At 34.3% G+C, this 24,728-nt stretch overlaps 1 protein-coding gene and 1 long non-coding RNA gene across 3 annotated transcripts in view; one reads left to right on the forward strand and one right to left on the reverse strand.

Annotated features, from left to right (window-relative positions):
* The window catches only part of LOC138144645 (uncharacterized), a 157,472-nt gene that overhangs the window by 99,361 nt on the left and 33,383 nt on the right, over positions 1 to 24,728 (forward strand). The window lies entirely within an intron of this gene.
* The window catches only part of SPATA17 (spermatogenesis associated 17), a 282,415-nt gene that overhangs the window by 60,833 nt on the left and 196,854 nt on the right, over positions 1 to 24,728 (reverse strand). For both annotated transcript variants that reach the window (XM_069066027.1, XM_069066028.1), the window contains one exon: positions 19,923 to 20,071. In XM_069066027.1, coding sequence (XP_068922128.1) covers positions 19,923 to 20,071 — 149 coding nt within the window. The remainder of the gene's footprint in view (positions 1 to 19,922; positions 20,072 to 24,728) is intronic.

Raw genomic sequence — 24,728 nt, forward strand, 5'->3', positions numbered from 1 at the left:
TTTGAGAGGATAAAGAAGGCTATAAATTGTCCTTTACCTCTTACTGGCCAATTCTAATGAATTTTCTTTCCAAGACCCTGATAGAATGAAAAATATGATGATGCACAAGATTTATGATCCTAAAATGCATGACAACATAAACTGAGACAAGAAGGAAAACCACTCAAGAACACTAGATCTCCAGAATCTCCAGGAACACTATGCTCCACCATTACCTGCCTGGTTTGCTTTCCCTCTTTTCAAATCAAGTAGCATCACTATGGAACAGAGTCATCCCAAAACACAAGTTGAGACAAATATTCTTTTATTCAATTTAGTTAAAAAAAGTATTAAATACTTTGTACTTAGAAACTGTAGTTTTAGAAACTAGAAATATAAAGATGAAAAATTACACAGTCTATGTTCTCAAGAGTTCCTTATCTACTTTGGGTAAATTGAACATGAATACACATTCATAAAAGCAAAATATGCATTAGTGCCTAATATGTACAAAGAAGAATTCCAAAATACTCTAAGAAAATTTGGGGAGGGAGTGAATATTTTCGGATGAGATCAGAAAAGCCATCAAGAAACAGCTCCTGAGTTAAATCTTCTGTCAGGACCTTGGGATGCTGCAGGATTTATACTTGCACAAAAATATCTTCCCCATCCCATAGTCATTTCAGGGCTAGCTACAGAGGAGAATAAATGATGAAAATTCCATGGCATTAAGAGGTAGTCAGCATATTTGCATATATGGTTTTGAAGTGGCTACAGGCTTGTCTGGGTTCTTTGAAAGCAATATAATATAAGGCTGTGAGATCCTGTAAACAAAATCCTTTTGTATGCATTACTGTGGCAATAAAATGAAAAACGAGTACTTTGGAAAATCAATGATTAGTTTTACTTTATATGCCACATGGAATAGGAATCATGCCAAATTTGTATCCTCTTGGAAAAAAATAAACTCCAGTAAGATCACAAACTTTATTAATAACACAGCTTATAAACAACTCCCTGTAGCAGCAACCACCCCAGGCGTCCCCAGGGTGGCTGCCAGCACAGGTTCTTAGATCTGCTTTGTTAAAGGAAAGCAACTCAAAATGGGTTAACAAGCCTACTTTAATCAGTCAAATATGTATGGTTTACCTAGTTCAGGGGAAAAAGGTCAGCACCCTGAAGTTCAGAGTATACAGATAGAATTATCAAGACAGAGAAACAGATCAAGTAGACAGATTTCCAAACTGTCCAACCATTACAGCCCTACCAAATCAACATCTGGGTTTTTCAAAGTGGAGAGGTCTCTCAACAACAGCTTCCCAGAGTCTCATCAAATCACAGAACACTTCTCAAAGTGAGCCCCAAAACAAAGCTACACATCAGGGCTTATACAGCCTTCTCCTGGCTCAGAGAATGCAACCTTCTGGACCCACTGGCCAATCAAAAAGTATCTACTGAAAAACAAGCCTCCCACCCCAGGCTCCAGGTGCACTTTAGCCTAGGGGCAGGGAAGATCTTTAAATTTGCATTCCCATTACACGCCCCCTCACTACAATCATCAATTATCCTGTATCAATTATCCTGTATATTTATAGGATAAATTTACTTCTCTTTCATATAGGCAGGTAAATCATCTGAGGTAGAAACTACTACTGGTATTTATGTAAGGAACTTCAGGGTAAGATGACATCACCAAGGTGGTAAGGAAAGATCGAGGAAGTATAAGTTTCCTCAGTGAAGAAACAGGGGGTATATTTCTAAATTGCAAAGGAGAATTTGGGAATCATTTGTCAAGGAGGAGGAAGAGGAAGGAAAAATGAGAAAGTAAAAAAAAAATATTTACTTTGGGATAATGAAAGGAGAAGGACTTAGGGGAATTTTATGTGAAATAAAAATCTGTACAATTTAATTTCATGCAAATATGGCATCTGGAGATAGAAATTTGGGAACTATTCAGGCAGTCACTTATTCTGTTAGTCTTTCTGTCTGTCTGATTGATCATGGAGTTAAACCTTAAAAGAGTAAATATATCTATTAAACCCAAACTGGTCAAACAAAGGTTCATTTAATCTACTAAGCAATTAATGTGATTAAATATTTTCATAAATTTAGTCAAAATATATTTTTAATTGTAGTAATCTTAATAATTTCTAAAACCTAAGAAATAATTACTTCAATATTTTGGCTAATGCATTCTAAACAGTGCAAACATTGTCTAACAATCAGATAGACTTCTTATCAATGAATCAGTTTTCTTCATCCAAAGATATTTTATAGGGATACTTAACTGTGAATGTATAAATTATGTATGTCAAGTCATTTGTGAAAAATATGCATGTGAAATTTTTTAATCTTGTATGACAAAGAAAATCCTGTTACTAGTTTTATAATGTGTGCAATTAATAACTTGCTGATGAATTTATTTCTAGCACTTATAAAAATCTTAATACTTCTAGCTATTTAATTCATACTAATGGATTACAAAATGCTGTCAAATATTTTTCATTTGTAATATAGAATGGTTACATTTGAAATGAAATGACTGGTGAAATGGTTTCAATATATTTTGTACTCGCTTCAATATGATATAGAGAAAAAATTTTCATTTCATATACTAACACCTTTTTTTTTAACTTAGGGATATAGTAGGTAGAAATATATAAAAATGCTGTGTGATAATATGAAAAAACAAAGGCTTTGGAATTGGAGGACCTAGATTCAGACCCTTCTTCTAATGCTTACTGTGTGACCTTGGGAAAGTCACTTTACTTCCCTGGGCCTCGGTTTCTTCATCTGTGAAATAAAAAGGGAAGGTTGGATTCAATGATATCCATGGTCCATTCCAGCTCTAAATCTACAATCATAGAATCCTATAGATATCATAACTACATCTACAAAGAAAAAAAATTATTTAGTCATCTCTAAAATAATTTGAAATGAATGTCAACTTTTTAAGGTATATTTCATAGACTGAGCACTAACTGCAAATAATAAACTGATACTTCATCTTTATTTCAGGACTGATGAATGGAATCAGGGATGATTTGAAAGTACAGATATTGTAGAATAACACAACTACAGAAAAGGATTTTTATACATTATGATTAGGAAAATGGATTAAAGTAGGATAGTTCTACATAATACCTGTGATGGGGTACCTGGGGTCTAGATCAATTTGTGAAACCAACTTGTAAAACCAGTCTGTTCAGTTGTAACTGCAATTTGTCCTTTCCCATCCTTGAGCTCTGCCCCTTCTCCCCATCCCACACTCCACTTAGGCAACACCCTGTGACCCCTTTGTTCTTACTTAATCTCTTCATTTCTTCTCAGCCTGGCCCACACCCTCCTTTGTCCTTGCCTTTTGTCTCCTTGGCCTGGCCCAAATCTTATCTAAACTATCTATTCACATGCTCCTCTTGGTCAGCTCTGACCTTTGTCTATGCACTGAGGCCTCTCCCATCTGGTCAGCCCTGACAATGGCAGCCCTACCCTTTAAAGGTAAAAGTGTACCCCTCTCACTTGCAGGTCCCCTAAAGGACTCTTGCCTGCTTCTCATAGAAGCATAACAATAAACTTCTCCAATTAAGCCTGAGACCTTGAATTCTTTCCAGAAGGTATTGCAGATTTTCTGGTCTTAGACAAGATCAGAATTCCTACTGAACCTATTGAGATTCCGTCCCTCATCACCTGCACTTGTAGGATTATATAAGAATGCCAACTTGAACTCTAACTCCATGCGTGCATTTCAGAATTATGATTGGTGGCATCAATTCATTCTTCTCCAGGCTCCACATGTGACTTATCTTAGCAGGATTTTCTCCACTGCCATAGGAACCTCTTCATCCTGGAAACGCACTCTACACATGGCTGACTCCTCATGTTGTACATACCTTCTACCTCTGTAACCACTCCCTCTGATTAGTAAGTTTCTCCCAGAACCTCCAGTTTAGGGGGAGGCCCTTCATTCCTCTTAGACTGCACTGCTGGTTTATCTGAACAAAACCTGCCTACATTTTGCCCTCCGCTAAGGTACCTTCACCACCACCCCTTGAGGGAAGGGACTGTAATTCTTTTCTGCTTGTGTTTGTAGTACCAGGGCTTAGCATAGTGTCTGGCAAATAATAAACACCTAAGAAATTTTGACTTACTGGTACAGTAGAAAGAGTCCTGAATTTAGAAGCAGAAAACCTGGGTTCAAATCCTAGCCCTGTCACTTGCTGAGTGACCTGGGAAAGTTCATTCAATCCTTTTTCTGGGCTTTAGTTTTTCCATAAAAAGAGAAGGCTGAATTAGATAACTTTTTTTTTTTGGGGGGGGGGGGTTCCTCTGTTTTGCCCTGATGGTTTGACCATTAAAATCAATGAAATTTTTACATCATTCTCTAATCAAGACTTGAGTTAACTGTCTCTGTCTCACTCCCATTTCAGTGGGGAAAGTAAAGTTTATCAAACTCTGAATTTCTACATAGCTCTCTCCCCAGTCTACACTGTAGCTATAGGAAACTAAAGAGAATGAAATTTGACTATGGCCTAAAAAGGGTTTCAGCCTTGAGGAAGGACTGAATACTAGAAGCAAATCAAGCATATAATCTATGTTATATGTGATTAATACTTCTGTTTTTATTATGCATTTTACTAATCTGATTAAACCATGTGTTTAAATTCTAACTTCAGATGAAGCAATATGAAGGGAAGGCAAAGAGAGAACCTATTGCCAAGTAAGTGGGGTCTGAGACAGAGAACAAAACAGTCATGCTCCTATGTAAGAATCCAGATCAAAATGATGGGGTACAGACTCTGAGAAACCCCTTGAACTCTGAATGAGTCTTCCCACTTGAAGAGGCATTTGTGGGAGGCCATAAGCCTTTCTTTATAGCTAGGCCCAAATCTCTGTTACTCTTAACCTAGCCTAGCCCTCCATTGTCTGTCATCTCCAAGTAGCCTTCAGTTATTTCCCTCCCTTAATCTCATTACTGGTGTCTGACTTCAGCCCCCAATATCCTTCTTAGACTCTTCCTCAAGACCCTCCCCAAACCCCTTCTCTAGACCACCCCTAAATCCTCCCACAGTCTTTCTGTATATAAGATCCATCCTGCCTCCATGAAGGGGCCTAGAATTCAATCTAGCACAGACTCACTCTGTGTCAGATTATTCTGGTCTGCTTGTCAATACAAGCTTCACATATACTTAGGCTCCTTAAGAGTCTACCCATTATGGCGAATCTTTAATAAACTTTGTTTACTTTGGCTGAGAGAAGACTTGAATCGAATTCATTTGGCAGGTCCTGATGTGTTGATATTTTGGGGTCTCAAGCACCCCTATACCCTAAACCTAAACATTTTATGGCTACCTGAACCTCAACAAAAACACTGATTTAGTGATGGTGAGGAGAATGCTGGTTGGTTGAAAATCATAACTCAGGGTCAAGGCTGTTTGCCTTATTAGTGTATACTAATTACGCTAGTGATGCAGCTTTGCAATTAAGGATACTGAGGGAAACCTCTCTTCTTCCTTTTTATATTTTCCAAAGCTGAAGTGTTCCCAAGTCAACAGAAGTATCTCTGCCACACACAATAGTACTGTCATTTGCCTCCTATTTCATGGTGACTTGAAGCATTTCATTCTCCTTCACATAAAGACTGGGCACAGAGATTCAGTTTTATTTTGTTCAAGCCTGAAGTAGTTTATGCTAGATATAGTAAATTCTGCTATTATTCATGTTTTGAAAACATGAATTTGTTCTAATTGTGATTGATATGCTTAGGAAATGTTTTGAGCAAACTTGAATTTAGAATTTGTTTCTGAGTGATTTCTTTTTTTTTTTTTTTATAAGCAATTGGGGTTAAGTAACTTGCTCAAGGTTACAGGGCCAGTTATTTCTGGGTGTGGTGCTGAGTATCTGAGCCCGGATTTGATCCAGGTCATCCCGACACTGGAGCCGGCGCTCTTACTCGCTGAGCCACCTGGCCACCCCTAAGCAATTGGGGTTAAGTAACTTGCTCAAGGTTACACGGCCAGGTGCTTCTGGGTGGAAGCTAAGTGTGTGAGCCTGGGATTAGATCTCCAGGTCTTCTCAACACTGGAGCCGGTGCTCTTACTCGCTGTGCTATCTGAGTGATTTCTTACAGGAGAAATAAGTATGCAGAAAAAACCATACCACTTCATAGAAGTTCATAAGCTACAAAACTTCTGGAGGCCCACTTCCACAAATAATCTTCAAGTCCTTCTTAAGGAAAAGTGCCATATGTATTGTATATCTTCCAGTACAATAGAAGTTGTGAGCAGAGAACAGCAGATTTGTACCAGCCCCCGTATCTACCCCCTTCCTCCATGGCCTCCTGGAAGAGTTCTGAGTTTTGGCTTACACAACTCATTCCTGCTGGCAAAACAACAATATGGTCACTACTTATTGTAGTATTTCTGTATTTGTTTACCATATAATTCAATCTAATACAATAAAAATTTATTAAGTGTTTACCATGTGCCAGTAACAGTATTAAGTGCTGGAGACAAAATTAAAAAAAGATCATTCCTGCCCTCAAGGAGCTTGAAATCAAAAGGGGGAGATAACATACAAAAGGAGGCAGGGAAGGGGTAGGATGAGATAGTATACTAGAAGGCATCTTGATCCATGGAGGTGAAGGGATCAAGGAAGACAGCAGATACAAAGTGGAGTAAACTGAGCCCAGTTTCTGTCCTTTGCAAAGGAAGGCATTGGAAGGAGTTTGGAACTTCCCCACTAAAGCCTTTTGATCAGAAGGGAGATGAGGCTGAGGGAGGTGGTATCACTCAGGGCTTCAGTTTAACATGTATAAAACTGTACTATGACTTTCTATTATGTTCTTATCTTTTTTTTAATGTTTCACTGATAAAGTTTTTTTTTTAATGTTTCACTGATAAAGTTTTTGAGTGTGGTGCCCCTAATCCCATGGTACTCATAAGCTCTATGGATTTTATTGTGCCATTTTGCAAAAGAAGTGCTTTTGGGGAAGACATGTCACATTATAGTACAACTGATTTTACATTTAAAGGTCCTAAGCAAGTAGCAGTCATATAAGTCTTAAAGGAAAAATAGGATTTATCTCATACATTGTTGTTAAAACCGGAAAAAAGATAATTCATTTTTTTCTCAATAAGACCTCCTTTAAAAAATAGCTAATACCATGCACAATGTAGAGAATGGGGGAAAGGGAAAAAATATATCAACAGAAGTATAGGCATCATGAAAATGTTAACAGAAAAATTTAAAATATTTCATCCACAAACTCTTTATTTCTAAAAATGTTACATACTATTTCATGCAAACAAAACTCCAAATCTCTTTCAATATGAGCAGTTCTTTTTTTCACTTATGGCATAAATATTTGTGACCAATCCAAATAATTCAGAGACACTTAGGAGAAAGTATATTTTGGTCAAGATTTCAAGAATTGTGTTCTTAATCATTGTTTACACTTTGGCTAGGGACAACTTTGGTCATGAACTACCATAGTGCTGTGTGAAATTTTGAAAAATAGGGTTCTTCTTGCAGGATAGTTAATTGAATGGGCATGTCGAAACCCAGCTTTCTTTCATTATTACAAAACTACAGAAAATATACCAAATAAAGTAAAAGAACCATAGCAAAAAGTAAAGATGAAAGTATTCTGCACAACAAAAACCTCACAGAAAACAGGAGAGACTAATAGACAAAAAAGAGAGTCCCCAATGCTATGAATAAAAACATCTGTTACAATTAAAACAAATGAAAAATCTCCCAAAGTAATAAAAATAGTACTATAATAATGCCAAATAGTTTGTAAGAAAGGAGACTTTAACAATTTACACAAATTTTCAGAGTGGTTCAGAAATTCAATAAACAATTAAAAAATATATAAAAATTGATAGTAACCCTTACATAACATTTAAAGGAGATAAATGAGGGAATGGACTATTTACAAGAAGTGAAAACGCAAAGCAGAAACTATGGAAAAACAGAATCATAAATTCAGAAACCAACAAAATGTGGAGATAGAAAAGATATCAGAATAACATTAAAAGATAATTAAACTAGAATTCTTCAAGTTTCTTCAAAACAAAAGAAATGATCTTAAGGACAGAACTAGATAAGATTAAGTTTGTCGGGTTCAGGTAATTAATATTCAGATATAGCCATACTTAAATCAACTGCAAAGTTTATTATATAGTATATACTATTACATATAATGGAATACTCACTAATACCCAAAAGATGTGTCAGACATACTGCTCACTTCACTGCTTTTCCCACTTCTCCACTTTGGCCTGGAGTTGAAATGCAAACTTGTTCATGTAAGGAACTGAATGGTGCAAAGTTATTTGGTGGCCCAGAGGTCTAAACGATTCTGTCTGGTTCAAGGATATGGTCACAATGAGGTAAATGAAAACAGGTTACCCTGTTACCAGAAACCTTAATTTAAGGTTAAAAATAATTTCAAATGTTAGTATGAGCACGTGATATGTATGTATGTGTATATATATTTATAAATACATACATATATAAATCTATACATACATATATATGCCATATAGAAAACATAATATTTGTTTTAACAATCTCTTCTCTCCTGGTGGTTCTTCCCTTTGCACATAATACTCATGAATGTGGATACTGTACTAATAAATTTTTTTCCTTCACTTCTCCATGGGTCAATAAAAAAGGTCTCAGCCTGAAGAAGTCCACATCAAAGACCATCTAAGAATTACTGGTCTCCAAAAAAATAATAAAATGAAGCCTGAACATCTCATTACAGAAAACACAAAAGAAAATTGCCCAGAAGTAATTCTTTTTCAGCCAAAGAAAAGTAAAGTTTATTAAAGATCTGCCATATTGGGTAGAATTTAAGGAATCTCAACATTTGTAATGCTTGTATTGACAAGCAGGCCAGAATGAATCTGAGCACCTGCATGGAGGCAAGATGGATGCTATATGCAGAAAGACTGTGGGAAGGATCTAGGGGTGGTCAAGTAGTCTGGGGGTGACTAGAGGAGGTGTTTAGGGAGGGTTTGAGGAGGAGTCTAAGGAAGATCTTGATGGGATTGGGGTGGAGAAGTAAAATAAATTGCTATAATATGACATATCTAAAACTCAAGAAAATTGACTTTTACCTAACAAATGGCATATTCAACAAAGCTGAATGTACTCTTTTCTGTCATACAATAAATATTATTTAGCACTTATGTAGTAGCCACTGTGCTAAGCCCTTCTACAAAGAAGGACAAAAACAATCACTGCTATACTGGAGCTCACATTCTAATGAGGAAGACAAGACATCAATAACTAAATACATATAAAATAGGATAGATGTAACAGAATAGATATAGATAATATAGATATTTCTAGTAGAATCAATGAACTATCATTGTTTTAAAGAAAACAAGAGTCAGGGCCTTTGATATGCAAATTAAACAAATAACAAGAATGAAAAAAGTCAATGAGCATGGATAGACTAAGTGACAAATGAGTATTTATACATAACAGAAAGGACAAAAGTCCATTGAAGCTCTGAAAGATAGGTCTTTCTCTGTCTCTGTCTCTCTCTCTGTCCTAGAGTGACAGGCTTGTCATCCCTAGTGGAGAGAGGAGAGCAGTGTCACAGAAGATAGCAAGATGACCATCGAGCATAGATCTTATTTTCCTGGTAGATGGTTAAAAATGAAAAGGATATTATTTAGAGACATGAGATGATGGTGGGTGGATGGGGATGGATAACTGAACCATATTTTTAGCTGAGTTGGACAAGGAAAAGAAGGAAGGAAGGAAGGGAATAAAAGGATCTGGATCTGGATGTGGTATTAGATTTGTGATGATTGCAAAGGGAAGGGAAGGTACAGTTGCATATGAAAATGAGAATTGAAATTAAATTTCTTCAAGAAAAAGAAACTGCTAATAAAGTGATGATTTGAGGTTGAAAATTTATAAAATTTCATGGAGAAAAAATGAAGTTAACAACTATAACCTTGATTATGAATTATCTAAACACATCTATAAAATGGGATATAATTTTATAACATATTAGAAAACAGAGGCCAGCAAGTTGTTGCAAAAACAAGAAATGAACTTGCATGCAAATACACTCAGAGAGTAAAATGGAAGGACTAAAAAAATTACTTTTTAGCTGAATTCAAAAAATTGGCATTATAATCATGACTTTAGGTAAGGCACAACTAAAAATTGATGCTTTCAAGTAAGACAGTAGGAAAACTATGCTATGCTTAAAGTCACTAAACACAATGAAACAATTTAAATGTGTATATAATAAATAATAGAGCATTGAAGTCCTAAAGTAAAGACTAGTTGAAATACAAATAAATCTTGAGAAGACAATACCTATAGGGGACTTTAACATGACCCTTTCAAACTTTGACAAAACTAATAGAAAGATGAAGATGATGGAAATTATAGCTCCAAATTGAAGGTTAGGAAACTAGATTCAACAGGCTTTTTATGATTATTCAAAGAATATAATTTTCTTTCAATATTCACAGTACCTTTTAAAAAACTGATCATGTGCTAATGCATAAAAATTCATAAATAAGTAAAGAAAGGCAGAAATATTTAATATATTCTTATAAGTAATAAAAATTAAAAACTGCAATCAATGAAGTAAATGAGTAAAAGATGAAGGCCCAAGTGAAAGATAAATAATTATAGCTTGACTAATTGGTGGATCATATATGAATTCATAGAAAAAACAATTATATAGAAGAGAAAGATAATAGTAAATCAACAATATAGAATGTCTATTATGATGTTGGCTAAACACATTCTTTAGAGGACAAGTCCATATCTTTCAATAGTTTTATTAACAAAGAAGAAAAAGAGAAGATTAACAAATGAGCATGGGGGCAGCCAGGTAGCACAGCGAGTAAGAGCACCGGCTCCAGTGTTGAGAAGACCTGGAGATTGAATCCTGGGCTCAGACACTTAGCACCCACCCAGAAACACCTGGCCGTGTAAACTTGAGCAAGTTACTTAACCCCAATTGCTTAGGGGCAGCCAGGTGGCTCAGCGAGTAAGAGCACCGGCTCCAGTGTCAGGATGACCTGGATCAAATCTGGGCTCAGATATTCAGCACCACACCCAGAAATAACTGGCCATGTAACCTTGAGCAAGTTACTTAACCCCGATTGCTTAAAAAAAAAATGAGCATGCAATTAAAAATAGAAAACCAACAAATTAAGAATCCTAAAACAAGCACAAAATAAACTATAAAAATGAAAGTTGAGAGGAAAATAAAATTGAATACAAAAAGGTTATAAAAGTGTTATGCAAAATAGTAGATAAATCATTAACTAGTTAATTAAGAAAAAGAAAAAAACAAGATAAGATCAAAATTAAGAGTATATTCATGACACATGAAGTAGAATTTTTTTCTAAATCAGAAACTACTATACTCAACTATATGCCAATAAAACTGAAAATTTAAAGTGATTGAATATCTACAGAAATATAAAGTACCCAAATGGATCCTAAAGAAAGGCCAAATCATCTTGTTCCAAAAGAAGAATTTGAGGATATTATTTTTAAAAATTCTAAAGAATAAAATTAATGAGTTACAGGGATTTATTAGTAGATTCTATCAGACATTTTTTAATAACAAATCGACTTTTGAGGAAACGGACTTTGATAAATTCTTGTTCTGGGACATGTGTCTACTGTGTCAAAATAAGCTATCCTAATAATAAGTTTTAAAAAGAAATTTAGCAAATTAAATTCTTGGTTTTTTTTTTAAAGGATCTTATTCTTATTTAATGTTCTTTACAGGGAAGATTATAGTTGGAAATGCTGACACAACCTTAACTCTACCTGGGTGAACAGCTCTGCTATAATTTTGCCTAAACAGGGTCTATGCACTAGTGATTCTATCTCTTGTCTTCTTGTTCCAGCTCAGATAAAACAGAATTTATCTGCCAGTCTAAAGAGGACCATGAACAATTAGCTCCACACAAACTATAGTATACCATCTGGCACATGTTTTTCAGAGCAACACTGATTTCTAATTTCAAAATTGCCTTTAACTTCTATATTAATTTCCTACTAATAACTTATCAAAGTATAAACACCTGAGAAAACATATATGCATATGATTAAAATCACAGAAATAAAAAGATTTCCATAAGGATATTTAAGCTTATTTTCTAATGTCAAAAGAGAGTGTGATAAGGTTAAATTCCTATAATTACTAAATTCAAGAGAATTTTTTCCTATAAGTTTTTCTACATCCCAAGAAAAGAAACAATTTCCAGACCTTTCTTCCTAGAGATGGCTTAAGAAACATAACTATTTTCTTTAATCTACTAAAGTAGATCTTAGGGTATCAAAGGACTATGTGCAGATGTCAGGGTCCTTATATTGTCTAAAGGCTCTCCAGGAAAATGAATGTGAAACTTTGATTGGAGGAAGAAAGAACCTGGACAATGATAGCTCCATTCTTCCTCCCCATTCCCAACCCCTTCCATCAACTGCAGCAACTTTGGTGAACATTGCTCAGAATGGGAATTAAGTAAGGATCCCCTGATTTTTCAGGAGGGCTAAAAAATACTCTACAGTTCCCCCAAACCATAAATAATTTCTGATATTAGCTTCCCCTTCCCCTATTAGCTGCATAGTGCCTAAGAGGGGCATGGTGCCAGGGGACACAAAGGACTGAGAGCAGGGTTTAATCTCCCTATGTTCTCCTCTCCTTTGTCACTGTCCCAAATGCCAAACTGTATTGTGAGGTCTATGCAATGTGATTTGCTTTGGAAATTCCAACTGAATGGAATACTTACTGAAGCTACTAATTTTAAAAATTACTTATATGCTCAAATGGGAAAATTCAAGTAACAGTTGGTGTATAGCCATGTTATGAATTATATTTCATAATCAGAATTTTAGATGTCACCTAAAGTCATCATAATTTAGGTAGAATGGCCAGGCATTATGCCTGGTATTTTGACTCATAGGAATTTGTCTGCAATGTCAAGACTACAATAAAAATGTATGATAGTCATAGTTATGCCACCAAAAATGTTCAAATGCATAGGTATGTTAATCACACACTTATAATATAAACTTTTTTATGTTCTGATGTCAGGAAACAGAGAAGTCCATGTTCACATTTTAAAACTAGGGCTGCTTAAAAAAAAAGGAGCGGACAAAAGGAGAGCTAGTTCTTATTGCAAAGCAAAAGTGATAAAGGACTCTTTTGCAGACAAATTCTAGAAGTTCTTAATTATACACAGGCTTATTATCTGCATCCCCAGTGTTATAAAGTACCAGAACTTCATTAGAAAAATTAAGCTGGAAAAATGAAGGCACCACTTTGTAAATTTCCACTGGAAATTAGCTGGGAGAGGCAGAGGAATACTGGATCAAAAGAGGGTAATCATGCTTAACTGTGCCCTAGAGCACCCGCATGTATAATACGATTTGCTCAGTAACTACCTCTCCTATTACCGCTTGTTTGGAGTATTCTGTGTTAATGGGGTTAGCTAATTTAGTATTTTAACTTAAAAAGGCTCCGCTGATTAATAAATGTTGCACACTGTGCTAGTAATTAAAATAAATGGAAGAGTTACAAATAGAAGTTGAATTGTTAAGAAAACATTATCTGAAAATATATGATAATCCCTGTTTATCATAATACAGTAACAGTCCAGAAAATATGCAAATTGGTAAAGTTGCAAAGTGTTTAATAAAAAACTAGACCTCTCAAAAAACTTTTGAGATGTATTAGATTTGCAGGACTTTTCAGGCTCAAATATTCTCTCTCTCTCCTCTCTCTCTCTCTCTCTCTCTCTCTCTCTCTCTCTCTCTCTCTCTCTCTCTCTCTCTCTCTTTCTCTCTCTCTCGCTCACTCTTCTGTTTGTATATATATACACACACATACATATTTATATTCATACATATAATAAATTTTTAAAAATGCTTCTGATTATCATTTAACTCTGCAGAATAACACAACTTCTAAATCTTTTCCACAAAGCTTATACTATGGTAATGCAGTGAATCAAATACTGTATTTAAATATTGACTGACCTATTTGAATAAGGCAGGCATAAAATCACTCACCCATATACATTTTACTAAGTGTCCACTATATGCTACACTGATAATCTAGAGATAATGGCAGTGGAAAGCAAACTTTGCCTCTGCTTAAGCTAGAAAATTCTTAGTTGCCCTGGCTCTTGAAATGTTTTCACTAAAGTAACAGCCAGCTAGTACACAGAAACAGCAAGCTTTTGTTTCTATTTTGCTATTGATCACTTAAAAGAATTTTCTAACTAAACTGTGAATATTTCTACAGCATCATTAAAACATTATAATAGCATACTTTATATATATTATATTATTTATTTATATGTGTCTATATGTACATATATATGGTCAAAAATGCATTCTTGTCTCACAACATCACCATAAAATAGGTAATGAAAGTACTATTATCTTCATTTTACATAGAGAAAACAGAGAAGTTAAATGACAAATCCAAGGTCATACATCTAGCAATAATTTAAACCAGCTTCTAAGTCTAAGGCTCTCAGACCATGGAACAATGCATTTCAAAAGGATTAATAAAAGTAACATTTATTTGTGTCTGAAGTATTTAGAAATTCTTAAATAAGAGATATTTCTATTTAAAATACAATATAGAGAAAATATAGTTTGACAATGAATTTCATAGAGGGACTTTCATAGAGCATTTTCTTAAAATTCATGCAACTTGACTTTGAACCACAAACTGACAAGTAACTAAAAAAACTCAGTGTTTCTCAGGGTTTTAGGACAAACAATTCTGATAATATCATTTCCACCCCCATCCAGACATAGGGACTAGAACTGATGTATTTTCATTGGTAGAGTAAATTAATGGGTGTGGAAAATCCCTCTCCCAATACCGGTCAGCACCTTAAACTTAGTGTTTTCTTTTCTACATCTCTTGAATCCATCTCTTCCTTTCTATTTTACAAGTATTTCCCTGGTTCAGGACCTCATGTATTTCTTATAGAGTCCCCCAGGGATATGTATTTGGTTTTGTACTAACATTCAGTCAATAAACTTTTATTAAGAACCTACTATGTCCCATGAACTAGAAATGCAAAGACATAGGATAGTTCCAACTCTCAAGGAGCTCATAATTTAATGGGAGAGCCATCATTCAAACAACTACATATGAACAGGAAATATATTCAGGAAAATTTAGAGATAAGCAATAGAGGGAAGACAACAGCATTATTAAGAGAGAACAAGAAATGCTTTATGTAAAAGGTGAAATTTTTCTAAGTGGGATTTGAAGGAAGCCAGGGAAGCCAGGGGGTGGAGATGAGGAGGAAGATAATTCTTGGTACAAAGGATATTCAGTGATGGAATGTTGTGCACAGGGAACAGAACAGAACAGAGGCCAGTGTCATTGGATCTCACGATGTGGGGTGGAAGGAAAAATAAGGTATAAGAAGACTGGGAAGTTAGGGAAGGACAGATTGTGAAGGACACCAAATAGAGTTTTTTATATTTGATTATGTTTGATTCTAGAGGTGATAAGGAGATATTGGAGATAAGGTGTGTATCTGTGTGTGTGTGTGTGTGTGTGTGTGTGTGTGTGTGTGTGATGGTCATACCTGCATTTTAGGAAGATTGACTCTAGAAGACAGAAGACTTGAGGCAGTAGGCTAGATCAATAGTCCAGGGCATGAGATGATGTATAGTAGTATCAAAAGCAAAAACAATAAATAATATGGATAAAGGACATAATTATTTTTAAGAAGAAAATATATCAAAAACAAGGTATAAAATCACTTTGAAAAATGATCCTTCAACTCAAGATATATACATAGACCTTAATTTCCTTTGTCTCAAATAAGAGATTATGCCACAATTATTAACATTATGATTATTGATGTATTTTTTTTTTGCTTTTTTTTTGGAGGGGGGAAGGCAGGGCAATTGGTGTTAAGTTACTTGCTCAAGGTCACACAGTACATAAGTATTAAGTGTCTTAAGTCATTTTTGGAACTTAGGTCCTTCTGACTCCAGGACCCGGTGTTCTATTCACTGTGCCACCTAGCCACCCCTATTGATGTATTTTTAAGGAAAATTAATGACTTAGAAGAGATTAAGAAGACACCATCAATCTACCCTTTCATGAGGTGGGAGATCCATGGTTATTACATATCATTCATGTTTTCAGGCTTTTTTTGTTGTGCTGACTTTTTTTCTTCCTAAATAATATTATTTGTCATATGGAATGTCTTTCAGGGCAGGTGTGGATGAAGGATACATGCTGATGTAAGAAACAATAAATATCAATAATATACATTTAAAAAGAAAATTAATGATTTGGATGAAGATATAGGTGGCATTTTGATCAGGTATTCAGATGACATAAAATTGTAAAGGTAGTAAACACTTATTAACAACAGAGTCAGTATCTATAGATATCCTGACAGGTTGAAACAATATGTGGATTCTAAGATGAAATTTAATAGAGATAAATGTAACTTCTTAGACTTTTTTAAAAATAAATTTTACTAGTATAAAATAGAGGAGGTATGACAACAATTTGTTTTTAAAAAATGGGAATTTAGTAGACCACAAATTTAATATCAATCAAAAGACAATATGGCAGCCCCCCCCCCAAAAAAAAAACAGCCATGCAATGAGTTGTAGTGAGAGAATCAAATCAAGAACAAAACACTGAAAGCAATGGTCTTGTTGTTGTCTGACCCAGACTACCCCTTAGTCATTATGTTAAATTCTGAATGTCAAATGTTAAGAAAGACATTAATCATTCATAGAAGAGTTACCATGATGGTGTATTATTTCAAGACCATACCATAATAGTATCAACTGAAGGAAATGGGGATGTTTTGCTTTGAGAAAAGGATATTTGGGGAGAGCATGATAGCTTTCTTCAAGTTTCTGAAAGGTTGTCAAGCAGAAGAGTAATTATACTTATTCTGCTGGCCCAAGAGGGCAGAACTAAAAGCAGAAGGTAGAAGCTGAAGGCAGGGTGATTTTAAGGAGATGGAAGGCAAAACTTTAAAGCTATCAAAAAGTGAAATAGGCTTCCAAAGGAAGTATTAGTTTCCTCACTATATGTTTATAAGGAAAAGTTGTATGACCACTTTGGAGGAAGTTGTAGACAGGATTCTAGCTCAAGGGTGTGTTGAGTTATATGTACTTGGAGAACCTTTCCAATTCTGAGATTCTGTGAATCATGCCTGACCCTTTCCTTCCAAATTATTAGAATGAGATGACCTTCCTGCCTCTAGACTTTCTCCTCTCCAGTCCAATTTGTACACTGAATAAAAAAAAAGAAATAAACATGAATAAGTTAGTTAGGGCCATACTGGGACTGGCCTTGAACGCAAAGCCAAGAAGTTTAAACTTCATCATGAAAGTCAAAAGCATTTAAAAAATTTGAATAGGACAGTGATATAATGAAAGAAATATTCATAATCTGGTCCCAACCAGCTTTTCTTTTAATTATTTTTCTCTTTATTCAAACTTTTCTCCCCCTATTTCATTACAAAACCTCGGTTCAAACCAATGAAATTTAATTATTCTGCCTGAACATGTTTTCTCATTCAGGCCTTAAAGGCCCAAATCAACTCCCTTTAAGAATTCTTCATAAAACATTAGAGTAGAAAGTTGTCTTCCTCTCCTCTGAACAAATAACACTAATTCTCAACCACACACCTTTGGCAATTACTTATTTACTATTCTATAAGATACATAACCTTCTGTGCTCATATTGGTCTGATCAGCCACAATCAGACACTTTGACCCCAACATAGTGATATTATTTTGGTCCTCTTTGTGAATGAAGGACAACAATCCTTGAAGTATTCTTTAGTATTTCATATATTTACAACATGTCTTGCCAAAAAGACTGGAATCCCAGGCGGCCAGGTAGCACAGCGAGTAAGAGCACCGGCTCCAGTGTCAGAACGACCTGGAGATCGAATCCGGGCTCAGACACTTAGCACCCACCCAGAAACACCTGGCCGTGTAACCTTGAGCAAGTTACTTAGCCCCTATTGCTTAAAAAAAAAAAAAAAGACTGGAATCTCTTTGAAGGCAGCCTATGTTTATGTCATATACTTCTCTGCATTTCCCACATCATCAGAGATAGCATCTTTTGTGTGCAAGGTGTGCTTAATAAATATTTGTTGCTACATTGGTTCAAGTGATCCTGGGCAAGTCCTTTGACCTCTTTGGTGTTAAATTTCCAAGAAAGGTTTCTTGCAATAGGTAAGATTTTAGCTAAGTCATGAAGGAAGGTAGGAGGTGAAGGTTAAGAAGGACAATATTCCAGGCACAGAGTACAGACAGTGAAAAGGCACAGAATTGAGAGAAGGACAGTGTGATAGGAAGAGCAAAAAAAACCCAGCACTGCAGGGCTGTGGAGTTCCTAGAAGGGAGTCAAGTATAAGAAAATTGTAAAGATAGGAAAGAGTCAAATGGTGAGAGATTCTGAAAGTCAAAGTAATATGTTATAAGGTCTTAAATTAGGAAGGTGACAATGTGAACAGAAAATACTTCGTGTCTTATTTTATTTTGTCCCAGGGGATAGAAGTATGTGTTGCTATGCTTCCAAAGCTAAGTAGCAAAATAGTTCTGGAATAGTTCTAATATAAAACATCAGTGATTGGCTGGAAACCCTATGAGCAATACTCATCTTTTGAAAGCTTCAGGCCATGAGTTTATTAACTACACTTAGAAAAAAGAAAGCATTTACAAGTATTCCCCAGAAAGTAAAAAGCAGCTCACTCTGATTTGGGGATAGCAGTGATGGCTGACCTTGTGCTTATCCATGAACATACTCAAAGAAATTTAGATAAATTTGCATCTTTTAATTGTTTCTGTGGAAACATCAATATTGTTGTTGTAAAAGATAACAGCCATTTCTAGCAACATCATTTCATTTATGTTGATGCTTTATAAGCCTTTAAAATATCATAAAATAAGAAATATATTAATAACCTATCACCTCAAATATTCATCATTGAATCAGACATTTTGCTTCATTCACTCAACCTTAACAGAATTAATCTGGTATAATTGTTTTTAAGTAAATCAAACCTAGCTGTACAAAAACTTCATCTAATAGGAATTAAAAAAAAATTTCTCCTTCACTCAATAAATGAACTCAGTTATTTCCAAAATCATTTGCTGAAAACTATAACTAATTGGTACACTTCAAATAACTGTAATAAAATTAAAGGCTTTATTGAAAATTACTGTAGTTTTTTTACCAAGTATATCTAAAGCATTATTTTATGAAAAATTGTATTGATCAAGGGCCTCTTCAAAAGATACTTAATAAAATCTGATTTTCTACATACTAGATACTAACAAAATAAAACATATTCTAAATGCTTGCTAACTGATATAATACTCTCAAATGCAAGTGTACCTGACATAGAAAAACTATTACAGGTGGCAGAAAGTGGAGGAAACAGTTTTTTTTCCTTTTTTCCAAAGGCAACAAAACACATTTTATAATCCATTGTCATCTAGAAAAGATGACACCAGTAATAATGAATTCCCCACAGATTTTATAAGTTTTTTTATGAACTGCAACTATCTCCAGCATCTTTGAGAGGCCCCTTAGAGCTCTAAGAACATGAACTGAGATTACCTCAATTAAAGATAGATTAGATCAGTTTAAAAACATAGACCAGAGATTTCTTTTTTGCTACTCAAAAGGCATCGCTCTCTGCACTTCCTCTCTGAGTTGGGAGTTAGTGATTTAGCTTTCATGTCCTCACTCATCTCATCAATGACATTTGCATCTTGAAGAAAGTCTTCTGCTAGAAATATCAGATATGACAGTAGGTTTCTGTCTCCACAATAAGAGGTTTCTAAACTCAGTAGAAAACACAAGGCATTGGAAAACACAAGGCACCGAACTGTGTTAGGAAATATTGAAAACTCACATGTTGTCATTGACACGGTTTTTCCATTCCTCCCTTTTGAGTTCTTCCTGGGCCTCTTTTAACGAATTGATTGATGTGGCCACCCGCAAGGTTGGCTGCAAAGGCTTGTAGCGCTGCTGCAATACTTCAGCGATATCTCGGAAGGGCCCCTGACAGATACAGGATAAGGTCAGTGTTTTATTGGGGTGGGTTTCTTTTGACATATTATTGATGACCAAGGATGGAGAGTGTCTGGGAAGTACAAGTTTTTCTTAGCTAAATAATTAATAAAATCAATAGCTTTTTATACAAATAAAGAAAAAAAATGAAGGCTGATGTACTTTTCTTACAGCAATGAGGAATGTTCTCATGGCTTCAATATGGAAGTGGACATTTCCAAGAAAAAAAAGTCTGAAAAAAGATGGAATTGTTGATTTCACTTAATCCCATAATAACAAAAGGTCTTTTAATTGTTGAGTGCTTCAACTTGTGGCTTTATAAGGCTTTTGTTTCTAATTTAAATAGGTGTTATTTGTTTAAATTACATAAATATTTCTCTTATTTTTAACCAGTAAAGCCATTAAAAAAATTTTTGAGCATGACTTTCAAAAATCCCTCCCATAAATGACAAAAAGGTAGAAATATGTGAATTTTCCATTAGCTGAAAGCTTTAGAAGGAAACTCAAATCTTACCTTTAACTGATAATATACAAAAATCTCTCAGGATCATAATTTCTCAATAATTTTACAAATTCCTAATGGAAAAATCTATAGCTATATGGTTTAATAACTTAGATACTGATATTAACCATTTCTTTATACACACATATGTATACACACATATGTACACACACACATGAAAAGCCTGTATGGCATTTAAAGATGATTTACACCATATCTTATTTTAAGTAGTAGTAGTAATAATAATAATTATAATAATATAATAAAAGTAGTAAGTGGTACAAACCCACTTGCAGTATAATTAGTACTACATTAAGCTCCGTACAAATCAGGCAACTCAAGGTTTTGCAGTGTCACTAATTACATCTTGTTTTCTCTCCCCTTTCTTCCTCTTCCTCTCTCCCCCCCCCCAACATTATTGTTGTTCTGTGAGAGAAGTAGTAAAACATTCTGAAAATATGAATGGACAAAGTATTCTAATCATGTTCCTTATTCTTAAAGATCTCCTCTTTAAATAGGTTATCACTAACAAGTCACAGCTGGAGTTACTGCAAGCACCGAGTGAAGACTGTGGGGCTAATAAAAAGAAATGATTCACGCCTCATTTATGTTCACTTATGTTTTACATTAATAGAAACCAATAATAGGAACCAGTTACCATAAAAGTCATGGACCGTAAATAACACAAATGGCAAATAAGTATCATCTAGTACTTTTCACAGCTGGACAGGAGGATTGCTATATTTGAAAGAAGTTAATGGATTTGTATTGGAACTTTACTTTTTAAAGATACAGTGACATGATTCCACATCTCCTTTCAGAAGAATTTAGGAATCAAATATCTATATTTTTGTGCTTTTACGAGTTCTTACTTTTCTTAGTTCTAGGAAATATATGGGAAAAGTGAATATATTTTGGGGACACCATTGACCAGACTTTGAAAATAAAGGGAAACAAAGTTTTCCCAAGAAACAGGTATGACAGAATATATCACAAGACACTTATTAAGAATATCAATGTTACAGTTGCCATATTGTGAAAATGAGATGTAAAATAAAATTTTCTTTAAAATGAAATTAAATCACTTCAATCTAAGAGAATGATAATATAGTGGAAGGAAAAAAATGACTCTCAAGTGATACATAATGTGTTATCAAAGGATCATCAATGTCCTTCTGAGGAAAATTAAAATATTGGTATAGATTTTTAAAATGTCGCACTCATCATACATTTTGCAGTATATTTTTCCTCCACAGAAATGGACCACTTCCTTAGCTTCAATCAATGTCAAAAAGAAGTTTTCATAGTCTTTTTTTTAAAGGGGTGGGTTGGTATGCAACTAAATCTGGAGCACTCAAATAGACAGGTATTCCTTTTTAACATTCGCATTCTAATAGAGAACTAAAGTCAAGTTTTGGCCCACCACCTGTTATCTATAGTCTTTCTTGCAAATAATTGTTCTATCTCTTCTATTAAATTATAGCTATTTTAATATCTTAAAGGTTTAGGTGGAAGCAGTATGCATGCTCTTAATGTTCTTTAATGAAAAGATGACTAATTTCACTATTATCTGTCCTTTTGTTAGATTGTAACTCTACTTAATACAGCAATAAAAATGATAAATCAGATATAGCAGGTGCATTAAAACTTTTTCTTTTATATACATTATCTTACATATATAGTTCTTACCTATAAAATGCTAAATACCAATGTTCTTATGAGAAAACTTATGGATAGTTAATTTTTCTACTTTTAAAGAGCTATAAATCTCATCATCATTTAGACACTACCTATAAGAACTAAGAACATTTTGGTTATTTAAAAAGGTATTTTAGTAACAAGAATAATTATTATAGCATATGACATAGAGAAAAGTCAAAGTATATTATGTAGGCATTGTTATTATGAAGAAGTGATTTATGGAGAAAGTATATGCATTACTACCACCTTCTAGCTAACAGCTAAGACTCTGAATTCTTATGAGTTTTTACTTCTAATTTCCTTCAATAACATCTTTAGAATATACATTCCAGTACAAATGCCATCTGCCTGGCAAATCCACATGTGAGAAAGATAACTAATTCAAGTGCAGAAATTCTATTCAAGTTGATTTTTCAAAAAGCAATAAAATGACTAATAAAAACAATTTATTGAGTTAAAAAGACATAAAAAGACTCATTCAACATGTATTAAATACTTTCTATGTGCCTGGTACTGTGCTGGATTCTGGTCATATGAAGTTGCTGCCTTCAAGGACCTTACAACATTATAATCTCAATGTTTTAAATGCAATACGATGTTGTTTTTCAAATGAACTCTGCTACTTTGTTTTTGTTTTTGAGAAATAGCATGAGCTAGTGTATATAGGGCTGGTCTCTGAGTCAGAAAACCTGGATCCAAGTCCCATCTATGACATGCTCTAGTTGATTGACCAAGTGCAAGTCACTTAATTTCTCTGTTCATCTGACTTGTCAATCTACATTGATAGATGGCTTTCCTCAGCAGGAGTTCCCCCATGCCTATGAAATCATAGGTCTGGACAAAAAAAAGTTTTCTATAAAGTATGACTATACCATAATATATATATTTGCTTTTTGGAGGGCAATTGGAGTTAAGTGACTTGCCCAAGGTCACATGGTTAGTTTTTGTGTTAAGTGTCTGAGGCCACATTTGAACTCAGGTCCTCCTGAATCCAGGGCTGGTGCTCTACTCACTGCACTACCTAGCCGTCCCTATAACATAATATTTTATAATCATGTTTTGCATTTAGCATCTTTTCAATACATATTTGGCAGATGGATCAGAAAAAGTACAAATATCAGATTTATATTTTTTATATATTTATCTAAATAATTAGGGTCATTCAATGATAGACATATTTCTTATAGATATATTTACTATATTATTATTATAAATTATAGACATATTTATTCTAACCAATCTACTATATTATTAAAAACATACATACTAACTTCAGAGTAATATTAGAAAATAAGTTTCATTGGTACTTACATGTCACTTCTAAATAAAAATTAGATTAACCATCCTTCATTAGCTTATTAACTAGATATTAACCATCAGCTTGATCATCTACATTACTCACTAATTGTGTCTCTAATTGGCTTTAATTTCTTTAAAAAAATCACTGTCTTCAAAAGGATCAAGGATCAAGATTTGTCACTATAAAGATACTCAAAATAAATGTGCCAGAAGTCCCAATGTCAATTTAAAAAAGAAATTCTAAATATATCTTTATCAAAGGCATAATATGTCTATAGCTTCCTAATGTTATTTTGAAAGGAATGCAGTATAATGGTCTTATTGGATCTCTACCTACTGCATCTCTCTTATCTTGCCATGTGTGTCCACTAATTCATGCCATGAGATCAAATCTTATCCCATGAATGGGATATTGGGGAAAAAAAATCTCATGCAGCAGGAGGATTGATTCATTCATAAATCACTCTTATGGCTGGCCCTTTTTCCACTTTACTAATCCCATTCCCCAGTGACTAGAGTTCTTCCCGTGAATGCTATTCACTTTCTCCATTAATATCCTAGTATCATAGATAGATTCTAGTATCCTAGATATCTAGTCTTAACATTGGTATTCTCAACATTCTGGGTTTCAGCCCCTGACAGCTACTGTTAGACTGCACCTTTATCTATCCTCAATCCTGATCATCTGTACTGATACTCAATCTTAGACTTTGTTTTGTTTATTTTGTTTTGTTTTATTTTATTTTTGTTTCACTTATCCTTATCCTTTCCCCTTTGATGGATCTCCAAGTCTTGAATATGTTTACCAGAGTCATACCCCCTACTTATTTCTCTCTAAAATAATAGCCTTGTTGATTCATCCTTATTCAGTCTACCCCTAGAGATCTACTTCAATTTTTTATCCTAGCTTTCCTTGTTCTGACCTGCCCTGGTCAATTATTTGTTATGATATTTAAGTGTATATATTCTGCTATGTTGTTTAAAATCAAATGTCAAATTATTTTTAGCAACTTCAGACCACCTCTATTATTCTTAAAATATCACTTTTTAAAACTTAAATCAACTCTTAAAATAATGAAGTTAACAAAAATATCAATAAGATATATATATATATATATATATATATATATTTTTTTTTTTTTTTAA

The sequence above is a fragment of the Petaurus breviceps genome, unplaced genomic scaffold (assembly GCF_028583685.1).
Source record: "Petaurus breviceps papuanus isolate PSGF00001 unplaced genomic scaffold, PetGlider_PUasm1.0 90702, whole genome shotgun sequence".
Lineage (NCBI taxonomy): Eukaryota > Metazoa > Chordata > Mammalia > Diprotodontia > Petauridae > Petaurus > Petaurus breviceps.